Below are 17,014 nucleotides of genomic sequence, written 5' to 3'. Positions count from 1 at the left end.
AAGTGTCAGGTGAAATCTGTTCAAAAAACCATTGCAAAATCATAAATCTCCACAATCAAGACCCTCTGATCAGAGAACTATATAAATTAGCAAACCCTCCTAAAAGTTGTACACATATCAGATCTGTTAAACTCAGAGATTCATAAATGTGCACTGACATTGAAGTACATCAGAAGAAAATGTTAGCTTTTGTGCATGATTTAGAGTTCTCAATTCAACTTCTAACAGCCAGCATTGCAAAAGTGCAATTTCAGCAGACATTCCTTAACTAAACATATTTAAAATATAAATTAAATTGTATCAATATTTTTCAAACATTTAACAAATTTACAGCGCTTCCCAAATCTTTGATGTTTGCAATGCTCATGTGATCTGTAACTAACAGTCTAAAAATGTGCTAGTTTTATTCCATTACATTTTTCTTTATTCCGGTTGTTAAAATTAATAAAATATTCTGTGTTAAACATAAACTGTGTGATAAGCATTTTATGATTAGTTCAATTTATTTATGCTTTCCAAGAATGTCTCTTTTCTCATGTATTGCTTTAAGTATTATAAACAATAATAATTACACATCTTGTTGGGGCCAAGACTTATACTAAAGCAGGCTACTATACTTTGAACAAGTTAAGCAATAATTGCAAACACCTGGTTGCAATTAATTATGTTAAAAAATCTTTGAAATACCCTACAAAAAATGGGCTTCCCTCGCAGTCAATAATCTGCCTCATGTCCTTAAATTATAGATAAGACGACCAATGAAAAGATTAAACATAAACCTGGCTTGTACTGTTATGCAAGATCAGCAAATAAGTCACAGCTTAAGCTAAGCTATAAAGAAAAATGTTTTCATAACTGGAACCTTTATGAGTCTGATTCTGGACCAATATCCCACATTTATGTTATGATTTGGCTAGGGATTATTATTTTTCTTCTAAAATGGCCAAGTGTGAAATCCATGGAAAGAAGAAAATAAAGCTGAAGTTTTTAAACAAGTATCAATAAATTTTACTCTATAAATTTATTGAACTTCTGTTTTAACACCCATAATTAACATGTGGTAAGTTTGGGTAATGAACTGCAATTAAGCATGCCACAGCACACAAAAGAGCAAATGAGAGCAAGACTAATCTCTCAGATTCCTCAGAAATTCTCTCAAAATAATTCACATAATGGGTCATCAAACTTTCATAAACTTGACAAGGGATTAGAATTTCTCATCTTTCCAATCTGGCCTTAAAACTCTGTCTCATGAACTATTAGATTAGATTACTTACAGTGTGGAAACAGGCCCTTCGGCCCAACAAGTCCACACCGCCCCGCCGAAGCACAACCCACCCATACCCCTACATTTACCCCTTACCTAACACTACAGGCAATTTAGCATGGCCAATTCACCTGACCTGCACATCTTTGGACTGTGGGAGGAATCCGGAGCACCCGGAGGAAACCCACGCAGACACGGGGAGAACTTAAACTCCACACAGTCAGTCGCCTGAGGCGGATATTGAACCCGGGTCTCTGGCGCTGTGAGGCAGCAGTGCTAACCACTGTGCCACCGTGCCGCCCACTATTCTGTCATGAATGGTCGATCATCCTCCTTTCCAAGGAAAAACTCCAGAAACTGTGTTTTAGTATTCGCATGTAGACTCAACTCCAGCTATTCAGAGATATCTCAGCAAGCCAGTCCTATCACTTTTTTTTAAGTTAACCTATTTGTCTAATCAAGCAGGTGGGACTTGAACCTTGGCCTCCTGTGTTCAGGGGAAGGGATACTACCACTGCACCACAAGAGGGCCACCAAAGAAATGGAACAGTGATAGCTCCATCTCTGCATGGTCTTGAACCACCAGTCTTTCAGTTAACAACCATGTGCACTGACCAGTTGTGCCACAGAGATTGGCTGTCACTAGGATTTTTTCCTGAGCTCAAATCTGGTTCAGCTGCATCAAGCAAATACTCCTTATGGGTTTTTCAACTCTCCACTCTCAACCTTACTAAATTATTACCTGTAGGCTTTACTGAGCCTCAACAGCTTCTAGGACTTGCTTATGTCCCAATTTCACAAAGCTATCCAACCGCTCTTGGAATATCTTATTGAATCCCTAACACACAACCTGTGCAGTTTAGGTGCCCTCCTAGCAGGACAGCTAAAAGCAGCATTGCCTAACATGGGGTCTACAAACATACGAGCAAGTAACAAGAGTAGGCTACCCAGCCCTTTGAGCATGCTCCGTTATTCAATAAGATTATAGCTGAAGTGATTTTAACCTCAGCTCTACATTGTTGCTTATCCCCAATAATCTTTCATCCCCTTGATAATCAAGAATCTATATAACTCAATCTTCTAAAATATAAATATTCTGTAGCCATTGACTTTTAAAGAAGGGAATTCCAAAGACTATCAACTTTCAGAAAAACAACTTCAAGTCAGTTTTAAATGGGTATCCTCTTATTTTTAAACTGTGACCCTTACTTCTAGACTTTAACAAGAGAAAGTAACCTTTCAACATTCAACTAGCCAGGTCCCCTCAGGATCTTGTGTGCGCCAATTAAGTCTCCACTGTCTCTTCTAAACTTGAGGATTCGGGCCCAGCCTGACTAAAATAATCAGCTCATTCCAAGTATTAGTCTATAAACGCTATTTGAATTGCTTCCAAAGTACTAACATCCTTCTGTCCTCACATATCCCCAACTTCCAGTTTTCCTGCCTGTCACCTGAGATTCCTCTTCAGTGCCCTTAAACTGTTCTGAGTAACTAATTGAAAATCTTGCAATTAGCCCCACCCATTTTGAGGCATTTCATGCAATTAATTTTGGAATATTGTAGTCTAAATTTAACTACTTTGGAGCTGAGTGAGCCCTCAATGTTATCTTCTCACAGAATGCTGGGTTCAGCAGCACAAAAAAATGCTCATGAAAAGCAGCATTCATGACAGAAGGAATAGTGCAAATCCAACTTACTGTAAAAAAAAAACTATACAAAAAAAATTAAAGGATACAAAGAAATGAATAAGGTGCAAAAGGGAATTTAAAAAAAACTTGATAAAGGATATTAAACCATCAATAAAAAAAACAATAAATCGAGAGCCTAGTTATACAGTCATTCAACACAGTTACAAAACCTTCAGTCCAATCAGTCCATACCAGCATAATCCCAAACTAACAGTCTCACCTGCCTGCGCTTGGTCTATACCCTCCAAATATTTCTTATTCATGTACTTAGCTAAATGTCTTTGAAACATTGTAATTATACCTGCATCCATCAGCTCCTCTACAAGTTCATTCCATACATGAACCATGCTATGATAAAAAAAATTGCCCCTCACGTATCTTTAAATTTTCCTCCACTCATCTTAAAAATATGCCCTCAGTCTTGAAATCCCCCACCCTAAAGACATGCATACCCCTCATGATTTCATCTACCTGTATAAGGTCACCTCTTGACCTCCTAAGCTCCAGCCTATTCAAACTCTCCTTATAACTCAAACCCATCATTCCCAGCAACATCCTGGTAATTCTTTTTCTGAACCCACTTCAGCTTAATAATATCCTTAATAACGTCCTTCCTATAGCAGGGCAACCAGGCTGGACATAGTACTCCAGAAAAGGCCTCACCAACATCCTGTACAACCTCAAAATAACGTCCCAACTCCTGTACTCAAAGGTCTGAGTAACGAAGGCAAACGTGCTAAATGGCTTCTTAACTAGGTGAAAGTGAGGACTGCAGAAGCTGGAGATCAGAGTCTAGATTAGAGTGGTGCTGGAAAAGCACAGCAGGTCAGACAGCATCCGAGGAGCAGAAAAATCGTAACCACCCTGTCTACCTGTGATGCAAATTTCAAAAACTTATATACCTGAACCCTGGGTCTCTTTGTTCTACTACACTACCCAAGGGTCTTCCATTAATTGTATATGTCCTGCCTTGTTTGTTCTATCAAAATGCTATACCTCGCATTTACCCAAATTTAACTCCTCCAGCCCATTGACCCAATTGATCAAGATCTCTATGTAATCTTATATGACCTTCTTCTCTGTCCACTATACTATCAATTTTGGCATCATCCACAAACTTACTAGATATGCCTTCTATATTCTCATTTAAATCATTTATATTAATGACAAAAAAGGACCCAGCACTGATCCCGTTGGAAAACAGCTGGTCGCAGGCCTCCAGTCCAAAGAACAACCCTTCACCATCACACTCTGTCTCCTGCTGTTAAGCCAATTTTGTATCCAATTGGCAAGCTCATCCTGAATCCCATGTGATTTAACTTTACTAATTAGTCAACAATGTAGAATCTTGTCAAAGTATTACAAAAGTTCAACTAAATAATATTAAGGGGAATGTGGCCTCTTGAAAGTTGGTTGCTCCTGACATTACAATGGATGATGAAAAAGGAAAGCATATGTCCGTGGTCATCCATTTTGTTTGTAGAATATAGACAACGCTGAATATGTTTTAAATATAAGACACGAAGAACTGTGACAGATTAAGAAAACTCCAGTGTCCAGTCATATAAACTGCTAAAAGCTAGAGGGCATAAACAAAAATATAACCAGAAAGACTAATATAATTTTGACCCATATAGAGTCTTAGAGATGTACAACACAGAAACAGACCCTTCGGTCCAAGTCGTCCATGCTGACCAGATATCCCAACCTAATCTAGTCCCATTTGCCAACACTTGGCCCATGTCCCTCTAAACCCTTCCTATTCAAATACCCCTCTAGATGTCTTTTAAATGTTGCAATTGTATTAGCCTCCATCACTTTCTTTGGCAGCTTATTCCATATATGCACCACCCTCTGCATGAAAAAGATGCTCCTTAGGTCCCTTTTATATCTTTCTCCTCTCACCCTAAACCTATGCCCTCTAGTACAGGACTGCCTCACCCCAGGGAAGAGACTTTGTCTGTGAGATAGCTTTGGCAAATAGAGTAAAGGAGAATTAAAAGGTTTTTTTTACAAATACATTAAGGACAAAAAGGTAACTAGGGAGATAATAGGGCCTCTCAAAAATCAGCAAGGTGGCCTTTGTGTGCAGCCGCAGAAAATAGGGGAGATACTAAATGAGTATTTTGCATCAGTATTTTCTGTGGAAAAGGACATGGAAGATATAGAATGTAGGGAAATAGATGGTGACATCTTGAAAAATGTCCATATTACAGAGAAGGAAGTGCAGGATGTCTTGAAACATATAAAAGTGAATAAATCCCCAGGACCTGATCAGGTGTACCTAGAACTCTGTGGAAGCAAGGGAAGTGATTGCTGGGGCTCTTGCTGAGATATTTGTATCATCGATACCACAGGTGAGGTGTCAGAAGACCGGACATTGGCTAACATGGAAGGGTGATAAGGACAAGTCAGGGAACTATAGACCGGTGAGCCTGACGTCAGTGGTGGGCCAGTTGTTGTACATGTATTTGGAAAGGCAAGGACTGATTTGGGATAGTCAACATGGCTTTGTGCATGGGAAATCAGGTCTCACAAACTTGATTGAGTTTTTTGAAGTAGTAACAAAGAGGATTGATGAGGGCTGAGCATTAGACGTGATCTATATAGACTTCAGTAAGGCATTCAACAAGATTCCCCATGGGAGACTGATTAGCAAGGTTAGATTTCATGGAATACATGGAGAACTAGCCATTTGGATACAGAACTGGCTCAAAGGAAGAAGACAGAGGATGATGGAGGAGGGTTGTTTTTCAGACTGGAGGCCTGTGACCAGTGGAGTGCCAAAAGGATCAGTGCTGGGTCCTCTACTTTTCCTCATTTATATAAATGATTTGGAATTGAGCATTAGAGGTATAGTTAGTAAGTTTGCAGATGACGCCAGAATTGGAGGTGTAGTGGACAGCGAAGAAGGTTACGTCAGATTACAACAGGGTCTTGATCAGATGGGCCAATGGGCTGAGAAGTGGCAGCTGGAGTTTAATTTAAATAACTGTGAGGTGCTGCATTTTGGGAAAGCAAATCTTAGCAGGACTTATACACTTAACGGGTAAGGTCATATGAGTGTTGATGAACAAAGAGACCTTGGAGTGCAGGTTCATAGCTCTTTGAAAGTGGAGTCGCAAGTAGATAGGATAGTGAAGTCAGCGTTTGGTATGCTTTCCTTTATTGGTCAGAGTATTGAGTACAGGAGTTGGGAGGTCATGTTGTGACTGTACAGGACATTGGTTAGGGCACTGTTGGAATATTGCATGAATAGGATAAATACACAAAATCTTTTCCCTGTAGGGGGTGAGAGGGGAAAGGTATACGAGAGACCTGAGGGGCAACCTTTTCATGCAGAAGGTGGTACGTGTATGGAATGAGCAGCCAGAGAAAGTGGTGGAGGCTACTACGATTGCAACATTTAAAAGGATGGGTATATGAATAGGAAGGATTTGGAGGGATATGGGCCGGGTGCTGGCAGGTAGGACTAGATTGGGTTGGCATATCTGGTCAGCATGGACGAGTTGGACTGAAGGGTCTGTTTCCATGCAGTACATCTCTATGACTCTATTTATCCTATCCATGCCCCTCATGGTTTTATAAACCTCTATGAGGTCACTCCTCAGCCTTCCATGCTCCAGGGAAAACAGCCCCAGCCTATTCAACCTCCCCCTATAGCTCAAATCTTCCAACCCTGGCAACATTCTTGTAAATCTTTTCTGAACCCTGTCAAGTTTTCCAACATCCTTCCGATAGGAAGGAGACCAGAATAGCACATAATATTCCAAAAGTGGCCTATCCAGTGTCCTGTACAGCACCAACATGACCTCCCATCTCCTATACTCAATGCTCTGACCAATAAAGGAAAGCATAACAACGCCTTCTTCACTACCCTACTCACCTGCAACTCTACTTTTAGGGAGCTATGAACCTGCACTCCAAGGTTCCTTTGTTCAGCAATACTCCCTTGGACCTTACCATTAAGTGTATAAATCCTGCTAAGATTTGCTTTCCCAAAATGTAGCACCTCGCATTTATCTAAATTAAACTACATCTGCCACTCCTCAGCCCACTGGCCCATCTGATCAAGACCCCTTTGTAATCTGAGGTAACCTTCTTCGCTGTCCACTACACCTCCAATTCTGGTGTCATCTGCAAACTTACTAACTGTACCTCCTACGTTCATATCCAAATCATTTATATAAATGATGAAAAGTAGAGGACCCAGCACCAATCCTTGTGGCCCTCCACTGGTCACAGGCCTCCAGTCTGAAAAACATCCTCCACCACCACCCTCTGTTTTCTGTATCTAAATGGCTAGTTCTCCTTGTATTCCATGAGATTTAACCTTGTTAACCAGTCTCCCATGGAGAACCTTGTTGAACTCCTTACTGAAGTCAAGACGACTGGAATACAAAAGAGTTGAAGCTACACTTAAGCCATACAAAGCCTTGGTTAAGTCCTATTTAGTGTACTGCATTCAGTTTTGCACACTGCTACCCACCACAGATTTGAGAGAACGATAGCTTGATTTGAAGGATTAAACTAGGATGAAAAATTGAAGAAACCAGGTTTGAATTTCCTTGACTTAGAAAATAAAGGAAGGCTTGAAATTATATTGGAACTCTCACAACCTCAAATGGATCAAAATGAGTCATGGCTGAGGAAATAGTTTTCTTTGAACCAAAGTCACTTCCCAGGATAATCAAACTGAGCTATTTGAAAATGACAAATGGAATTGGTCGGGTATACAGAGGAATCCCAGTTATCCGGCATTCGATTATCCAAATTTTGGATTCTCCAGCAAGGGCACAAGGTCCCAATGCTCAGCTAAAATGTGTTATCCAGCAATCGATTATCCGAGCATTTGATCATCCAACAAAATACTCCCCGCCCATGTCATTCAGATAATCAAGGTTCCTCTGTACACAGTAAAAATATTTATTCTGGTGTAGAATTCAGAACAAGGCAACAGATTCAAAATTAGAAATCTAGAACTATCTTACTTAATAGGCTGTGGGTATGGGTCCAACTGAAATTTTACAGTCAAGATTGTAGCCTTTTTTCCCAAAACGTTCATTGATGACAATAGACCAAAACTGACAAATGAAGCCAAAATACTATCCACTATTAGATTAAATGATGGGAAAGGGTCAAGTCATCAAAAAGACACTTGTTTCCATCATTATTAGTTTAAAAAAAGAAGTCGATTCCGTATAAGCTATTCTTCATCTGTCTGAAAAAAATACTGTGGTAAATAACTTTGAAGTCGCCCAAGTGGAAATAACAGTCTAATCGCATACATTTGAACAGACTATCACCTCACAAAGGAGAAAGTGAGGACTGCAGATGCTGGGGATCAGAGCTTAAAAATGCATTGCTGGAAAAGCAATGCATTGCTGGAATGATTCCTGAAGAAGGGCTTATGCCCAAAACGTCAATTCTCCTTCTCCTTTGATGCTGCCTGACCTGCTGCGCTTTTCCAGCAACACATTTTTAAGCTATGAACTCACAAAAGCTTGCAGCCACTAAAAACACAAAATGCCATAAAAAAAATGCACAAATCAAATTTCAGTTGTATTTTATTTTTTAACAGGAATCACAAAACTGATGTTTCAAGGTTTACTTTCTCTGTAGATTTGTGTTAGGTGGATTTAGGGGACAGGGTCAAAACTGGTGCTGAATGCGAATAAGGTAATAAGTATAGTATAATATTACTAAGATCTATTGGTTTCCAAGTACAGTTGCAACCTGTGATCTTAAGCCTAATTATTGACTATCATGAGGTACAGATGCCTGGACATACTGACCTTGATACATACATATTTAGCACTCAAGCACAAAGTAATAATTTTCACAGCATTGTAAACACAATCTTGAGGCAGACCCTTCTCCTGAAGGTATGTGGAGTGCAAGGACAGATCAACAATGGCTTTTATCAGAATAAGTCAAGAATCAATTCTTGACTATGGAACTGAAGGAGAATAAGAGTGGGGTTACGTTTTACCCATTGGAGGGGTAAGTACTGGGCCACAAAAGAAAATGTTGCAGAGCATATGGAAAGATATTGTTGCTAAGATATTGCCAGGACATCTGATCTTAGGAAACAGCAACAGGTCACAAAAAAATTAATAATTTCACATGGATGGTCCCATCTCACAAACAAACTTCAATAACATTTGAATTGCGACTGCAATACTACTACATTCTCCATATACCCAACCTCATTTCACACCAAACATTTCCTTTCCAGGTAAACAGCCAAGCAATAGAATGGGGAAACAACTGAACAAGGGAAGGCCATTTGTGTTTGGGCAGGAAGTAATACCGGAGTGAACACAGAGTCATAGAGATGTACAGCATGGAAACAGATCCTTCGGTCCAACCTGTCCATGCCGACCAGATATCCCAACACAATCTAGTCCCACCTGCCAGCACCCAGCTCATATCCCTCCAAACCCTTCCTATTCATATACCCATGCAAATGCCTCTTAAATGTTGCAATTGTACCAGCCTCCACCACTTCCTCTGGCAGCTCAACCATAAAACATTTTTCCTTTGTGTGTGTCAATTCCAGATTCCTTACACATTCACAACTATCCCTGCACCCTCTTCTCCAAATTATCCTCACTGTCAAGTTCAATAGGTCTCATTATTCATATCCTCCTTTGATGATGATAACCTAGTACTTATCATTTTATCATGAGGCACTCAGAGGCAAGATTTACTTTAGCCTTGGGAGTAATCGACAAGTCACCTCATTAAATCCCAACCCCAAGATAGCAACAAGGAGCAGGAAGCAGACAAAACTTGATTTGCTATAATGCTAACACAAGCTTGGGGACCAGCAACACACACAACTTAGAGGCCAGAATAGAACAAAACTTTGCTCAGTCAACTGCATTCAACGCAATGCTACCCCAAGGGTTAAGAACAGAAGCAAAGTCACGTTCATGTTTTCTAATCAACCTGTTCAGAGACGTTAGTACAACCTCTGGAGCAATGGGACTTGAAACCGGGCCTCTGGCTTAGAGGTAGGACAGTACCACCATCAAGGTCACATCCCCTAAGTGAGGCCAGATGGAGACAAGGTCAAACTTAAGGTGGCAATCGACAAGTCTGGCATACCAAATGCCTCAACCTAAAACAGAACTGTTGACAGGTTGTGTCTACGGTTGGAGATAAAGGTCTGCCTCCAATTACTTGCAACAATCGGCAACAAAATAGGAAGGTTCATTAATGAGCACCAGGAGCCACTTTAATTAGTCATCAAAGCCTTGATCAGTTTGGGTCAGTCATTTCGAGCTTCAACTCCTTTACTAAGATAACATTCCAGCATGGAATGCAAGCTAACCAAGACCCCACATTGGCCACCTCAGTTACTGGGGTACTGTGGAAATAAACATGTTCAGTTACTTGACTCAAATTATATTCATTTGCAAACTCTTTCACTGCCGTGCGCAAGTTTCAAGTGCAATGTCACACTAACTTGTTCCCTTATTAACAGAAATGCAAAAATACACCAACCTTGACATAGATAGTCAAAAAGCTGAAAAGGAATCAAAGTATCATTTTGCATCACTATGTCATTCCAGTCTCTATGGTAACCAAGAGGTACACCAAAACCTTTGTGGTATTTTTAACACTGCATTAAATCCATAAAAATTAGCTGCTCAAGTGCACACTAGAAAAACATCCAACTCCTGTCAGCAGGTTTTTTTTTCATTTTCATAATACAGGTGTCACAAAACTAAAATAAAAATCCTGAAACCTATCATGTCACATGTTAATTTACTAAATATAAGTATAAAAGCGTATTTTCCATCTCTTCTTTAAAATAGTGGCATCTATTTGACAATTAAATAATAATCATTTCAAGCTACTGTTTTTCAAATAAAAGACTGCTTAAATTCACATGCTGGATTCTGATTGTACAAATAAAACCAATTTGTATAGCTTGCCAACTCAACTGTTTTTTCCTCACATGATATTTCTGCATTCAATAAAGTAAACAGAAGAGCAATTCAATTTAAGTTCAGAGCTATTTGAAAATTTCCCTTTTGATGCAACATGAAATCAAAAGATATTAGAGAAAAGAAGATTTTCTTTTTCAACTCCCTGAATCTGCTTCAACTAGTGTGCATCCAGATTAACTGTTACCACATGCTTAAGGCTCAAACTCAGAATAACAGCATCTCCTACCCATTTAGAAATGGATCTACAGCGTAAGATGGTAAAATGGGCCCTCAGTGATAAAGCAGAAGGCACTATGAAAAAAATGCATCTTAGTTCACTCAAAAAGTGCTGATAACTACAACATGAACAAACAATCTGAATGAGTCTTGCTCATTATCCTGACAGCCAAATGTCAGACGAGATGCAATCAAGATAATCCGGGTTAGATTCAATCTCAGGTCCACCACCTAACCTACTGTCTTTCCTTCCCTAGCTTAAATCCTAAATTGATATCTATAGGCTTAACTGAATAGAACACTGAATGCCTTACTAGGTATTACAAATCACAGAAAAGACAAGTAGAACAAATGGCCTGTTTATCCTGCTCTGCCATTCAACCCAATCACAGTTGATCTCACGCTGAAACTCCACTTTTCCAGTTGCTCTCCTCTTCCCTCAATTCCGAAAAACACCCAAAATCTGCCTGTTTCAACTGTAAATATATTGTTATGATCCTAGCTAGACAAGTCAGATACCAGAAAGAAATCTAGCTTGATAGGTCATATTTTGTTCTCAATTTATTGTGATGATCTTTCACTAAAACATAAGCACGTTGTAGATTTGGTTTTAACAAGAAAATAAATGAAACAGAAATGGAGCAAACGGGCAATGTAGCACAGTTTGAAAAGTATCAAGACACATCATAACATAACAAATCAATAGAATCTAAGAAATTTTCCTTCCTTGCCCAAACTGTAAGTTTGACATAACTGCTTAATTCCTTCCATTGAATGCACTTACAACTGGGAGCTTAAATTTTCTCAGCTTTGAATAATCTTCAGAGTTCCAACCAAACACTCCATGGTCTGGAAGCTTTCATAAGCTATAAGCCTTACACTAAGGAAATATTTTCCTTAATTGCTTTAAACAATCTCCTTTTCTAAGCAAATGATTCTAACACCTGACTTCAGTGACGTGTCCTGTAAAATGAACTAAAAGCTTTTGAACTAAATTTTTTAAAAACTTGTTTATCCTGGATTCTACTACAGTTAATGGGCTTAAATGCTTTCTCTCTTCTGCCATAAACCCTCACAGTAAAAACAAACGATCATTAACAGTCACAACTGCCTAACAAATACTCGTTTAAAACCATGGCTCCAACAAGAGACCACCTTCATTTTTAAACCCCTTCATAAAACAATATTAAAAATCCCATACACCACTAGCTTGAAATCTAAATTCTTTTAAAAGATATTATATCACATCTTTCATCATAATCTTCAATGAGGAGCATCCACAACCCTTCCAATGGAGTACTACAAAGATTTAAAGTAATTTACATAATTTATCCTCATCTTAGTACTAAATTATGGCTCCATTGTCCTGTTTTAGAGCTCTCAACCTCTGTCTACCCTGTCAAGCCCTTCACAACTTGTGTGTTTCAATGAGATTCTCTCTTATTCTGCTAAACACCAGAGTATAGATCCAATTTACTCAACATCTCAAAAATCCACACATCACAGGATCAACCTAGCACACCTTCGCTGTTTTAACTCCAATGCATATGCTTCCTTGAATACAAAAGGTCAAAACTGTAGACAATATTGCAGATGCGGTCTCACCAAAGCCCTATACTATTTTAGGAGGATGTTTTTATTCCTATATCCCAATGCCTTGCAATAAATACCAACATGCTATTTGCCATCCTAATTGTATGTTGTACCTCTATACCAACTTGCTATGTCCCTTGTCTGATCACACACAAGACTCTGAAAATCAACATTTAACAAGTTTCATGCCTTTAAGAACAATATTCTACTCTTCTGTTCTTACAAAGCAAAAAATATTATACTTCCCCATGTTATGCTCTGTTATCATTTTACTTGTCTATTTATCCGATCAACCTGTGCCTTCCTCACGATTTCACATGACTTGTATCATCAGCAAATTTAGATACAGTATTCTGTCTCTTTGTCAGAGTCACTAATTTATAAAAGGAAATAGCCAAGATCCCAGTTCTCATACTTTCAGCAGCAAGCTACAGCCTGTCAACTTGAAAATGCCTCTTTTTATTCATACTGTTTCCTGTTTATCAATTAATCCACAACACATGCTAATACATCACCCCAACCCATAGCTAACATTAATTTACATATTCAAAACCTTGAATTGGTGTATGAATTTAAGTATCAAACTCACATCAAATCTGCTTTAAGATAATGGTATAATGGGGTTTTATATTTGAAATCTTGTCAAGCTAATATTTATTTCTTGACTGATCTATAAGGCATATATTTTATTAATCACACTAGCTGTACTAGTCATTGCTAAGGACATGGCAGCAGGCCAGTCATGAGGTGTGGTGAGAAGGAACCCAAAAAGGAAAGAACATGGTAGTTAAGACAACATATTGGAACAAAGTATACAATTTAGAACTTAACTGGAAGTAATGCTTTTCAATATTGAAAAGTTATGCCAGTCTTATCTCACTGACCTCCTCTTGTCTCATCAAATCAATCATGTCCATAATGCTTATGAAGTGCAGGCAGCGATCAGAGTGATCAATCAAATAGGTAGCAAATGGACGATTTTGCCAAAGGCTCCACTCTGACAGAGAGAGTTCATGGATTGCACCACACTCATGTTCCTGTAACATATGAACATCAGTAACTTGGCAATTATGTAGTTAATTTTTACTTCATTTTTTACCACATGATTATAGCCTAATTTTCTTTCAAGAATAAAGGATAATGGACATTACAAGGATTACTACCACAACAAATTTTAGTAGAGGTAGAAAATGACTTCAAAATTTGCAAGAGGTTTACATTTTCAAGGAATAATATTCTAAAGACACAGTAGATGTAGCAGTAATAATGAAGAAAACGTCTCCCATTAATGCACAGGAGCATTAAAAAAAAACACAAACTGAACAGCAAGTCAAAAGAAATGCATGAAACAGTAAACAAACATTGCATCAAGGACAAGTGTCTTCAAGATGTGAAGGTAGTTGATGAAGGAGAAAGTGAGGACTGCAGATGCTGGAGATCAGAGCTTAAAAATGTATTGCTGAAAAAGCGCAGCAGGTCAGGCAGCATCAAAGGAGAAGGAGAAGGAGAATCGACATTTCGGGCATAAGCCCTTCAGAAGGGCTTATGCCCGAAACGTCGATTCACCTTCCCCTTTGATGCTGCCTGACCTGCTGTGCTTTTCCAGCAACACATTTTTTAAGGTAGTTGATGAAGCAAAGATCACAGCCACCTTCAGCCATTTCATCAATGACCTTCGCTCCGTCATAAAGTTAGAGATCAGGCTGATCATTGCACAATATTCAGAACCACTCGCAACTCCTTCAATATTGTAATAGTACATGGTCCAAATGCAACAAGACCTGGAGAGTATCAGGCTTAGGTCAATAACTAGTAAACAACTTTCGGGCCACACAAGTGTTAGGCAATGACTATGTCCAACAAAAGAGAACCCCACCCTCAACCCTTAACTTTCAAAGTAATTACTTATATTGAATCTCCTCTACTAACATCCTGGGGGTTAACAATAACTAGAAACTGAACTTGACTGATCATAAACACTGTGACTACAAGGACAGGTCAAGGGCTGGGAATTCTACAGTGGGTAATTCACCTCCCAATTCCTCAAACCTTCTCCAGCATCTACAAGGCACAGGTCAGGAGTGTGACAGAACACACCACTTGACTGGATGAATGCAGTTCCAATAAGCTTGACACCATCTAGAGAAAAAAAACCAGCCCATGTGATTGGCCCCCAAAGCAGCACCTTCAACATTCACTCACTACACATAAAAGCTGAATAACAATACTGTGTACTATCTGCAGGATGCGGGGCAACAGTTCCTCCAGCATCTTCAACAATGTCATTCTGACTTGAAACCAGCTCTTCCTAATCACTATTCCTTCAACGTCCCTGGATGATAATCCAGGATCCTCCTCCCTAACCCATGGGTGTACTTCAACTACATGGACAGCAGCAGGTCAAGAAGGTAACTGGCCATCACTTAAAATGTAATTTGAGCTAGTAATAAATATTCGCCTAGCCAGAGGTGCCCATATCCTGCAAATGAATAAAAGAATATAAAAGCATGTGATCTAGGTGACTTACGGGGCACCAATAATTTAGAATGGGGAGCGAGAATACAGCATTAGTTATAAGGTGGAGAGTTAATGATGCTTCAGAATTAGGACAGCCTACGGATATGGTGTTGAGCAAGGCTGTGAATGTATTTAAGCCAACAAATGCATTAAAGCCTGAAGATGAGAAGTTTACATTTCTAATGCAAGTAAAATCCAAGTATGGGTTTGCAGTGACAGGCTAATGAGGACTTGATGACAGATGCAAGCATCAGTGCATATTGGATGTGCTGACCCTTAAGGAGAGTACAGATCCTGAAAAATGACAAAGGTACAGATGAGAGTTCTGACAGAAGAGCTAGATTAAAGGTGGAAGTGTGCAATTTTTTTTAAAAAAAAAGAGGTGCAAGTAAATGTTCTTTACAAAGAAGAAAGAACAGGATTCAATAATGGTGAACAAACAGTCTGCCTTAATGAAACAGGGTTGGAAAGGCAGATGCAATTGAATGTAATTGAATTAAAAGGTATAAAAGGGAGACAAAGGCAATGGCTTCAGAGAGGAGGTGATTGCCTTGTGGTAATATCATTAAACTATTAATCCAGAGACCCAAGTACCGTTCTGGGGACTCCAATTTGAATCCCACCACAGCAGATGGTAATTATAGAAATATGGAGTGGGGTAAGCAACTTAGTCCTTTGAGCCTGCTCCATCATTTTGTATAATCATAATACAGAACTATTCAGTATCTGTGCACCTCTCTCCACGCTACCTGAAGGAGCGATGCTCCAACAGTTTATGATTTTAAATAAATCTGTTGGATTATAAACTGGCATTGTATGATTTTTGACTTCATCCGTCCCAGTCTAACACTGGCATCTCCAGATCATGGTAAAATCATGGCTGAAGCCATCTTGGTCTCAACCTTCCTGCCCACTCTCTTATAATCCTTTATTCCATTACTAATTAAAAATCTCTCCTCCTTAAATTATCTCAGTGTAAATGATTCACTCTGGAGCAGGAATTACAGAGATTCAAGGCACTTTGAGAGAAGTAAATACTCTTCATTTATTTTAAATCTGCTAATTTTTATCTTAAAACTATGACTTATCATTCTAGATTACTCTAGAAAAGGAAATATCCACCCTAAGTCCACTTTGTCAATTTCGGCTGGCATCTTACATACCCAGTTAGACCTCTAGGGTTGACTCTCAACTGGACAATTTGGAATGGACAACAAACACTAGCCGAACCAGTGACATCCACATCCCATGAATGAATTTTAAAGAATTTGCTCCATACTATTTATTATTAATTCAGTAGAACAGTACAGGAACAGTCTTTGATTATTTTAAAAGTTTTGATTTCACAGTTCTTGATGCCAAATTTCATACACTATCCTCATAATCTAGTGAATTTTCTGAGAACTGCCTAGAATGCAAGTACATCAATCTTCAAGTAAGGGGACTAAATTGTACACAATATTCCAGGGTGCAGTTTCACTAATTCCTTGTACAATTGCAGCACCACTTCCCTACTTTTATATGCTCTTTTCCTTTATTATTACCTCCTGTACCTCTATACTACCTGTGATCATGTACAAAACCACCCAGATCTCTATACTGAAGCAGTCTGAAGTTTCTCCCATTTAGATAATAAAAGTTGCTTTTCTATTCTTCCAAACAAAATTGATTACTCATAATTATTCATATTAGTTGGTTAAGAAACATAACATTGTAACCTAGACTTCGTGAAGAGAAAGTACTAAACTTTATGTTTCAGCCTCAAATCAATA

The 17,014-nt window shown here is 38.8% G+C and overlaps 1 protein-coding gene across 6 annotated transcripts in view; it reads right to left on the bottom strand.

Moving 5' to 3' along the window:
• Window positions 1–17,014, bottom strand: part of fancm (FA complementation group M) — a 175,144-nt gene that overhangs the window by 73,183 nt on the left and 84,947 nt on the right. For all 6 annotated transcript variants that reach the window (XM_087989733.1, XM_043697323.2, XM_043697322.2 and 3 more), the window contains one exon: window positions 13,610–13,762. In XM_087989733.1, the coding sequence (XP_087845859.1) occupies window positions 13,610–13,762 (153 nt within the window). The remainder of the gene's footprint in view (window positions 1–13,609; window positions 13,763–17,014) is intronic.

This window comes from Chiloscyllium plagiosum, unplaced genomic scaffold (assembly GCF_037043375.1).
Source record: "Chiloscyllium plagiosum isolate Xiang-an unplaced genomic scaffold, Cpla_swu_hap1 HiC_scaffold_8, whole genome shotgun sequence".
Lineage (NCBI taxonomy): Eukaryota > Metazoa > Chordata > Chondrichthyes > Orectolobiformes > Hemiscylliidae > Chiloscyllium > Chiloscyllium plagiosum.
The sequence above is the reverse complement of the archived record's forward strand: the minus strand, read 5'-3'. Positions and strand labels throughout refer to the sequence as shown.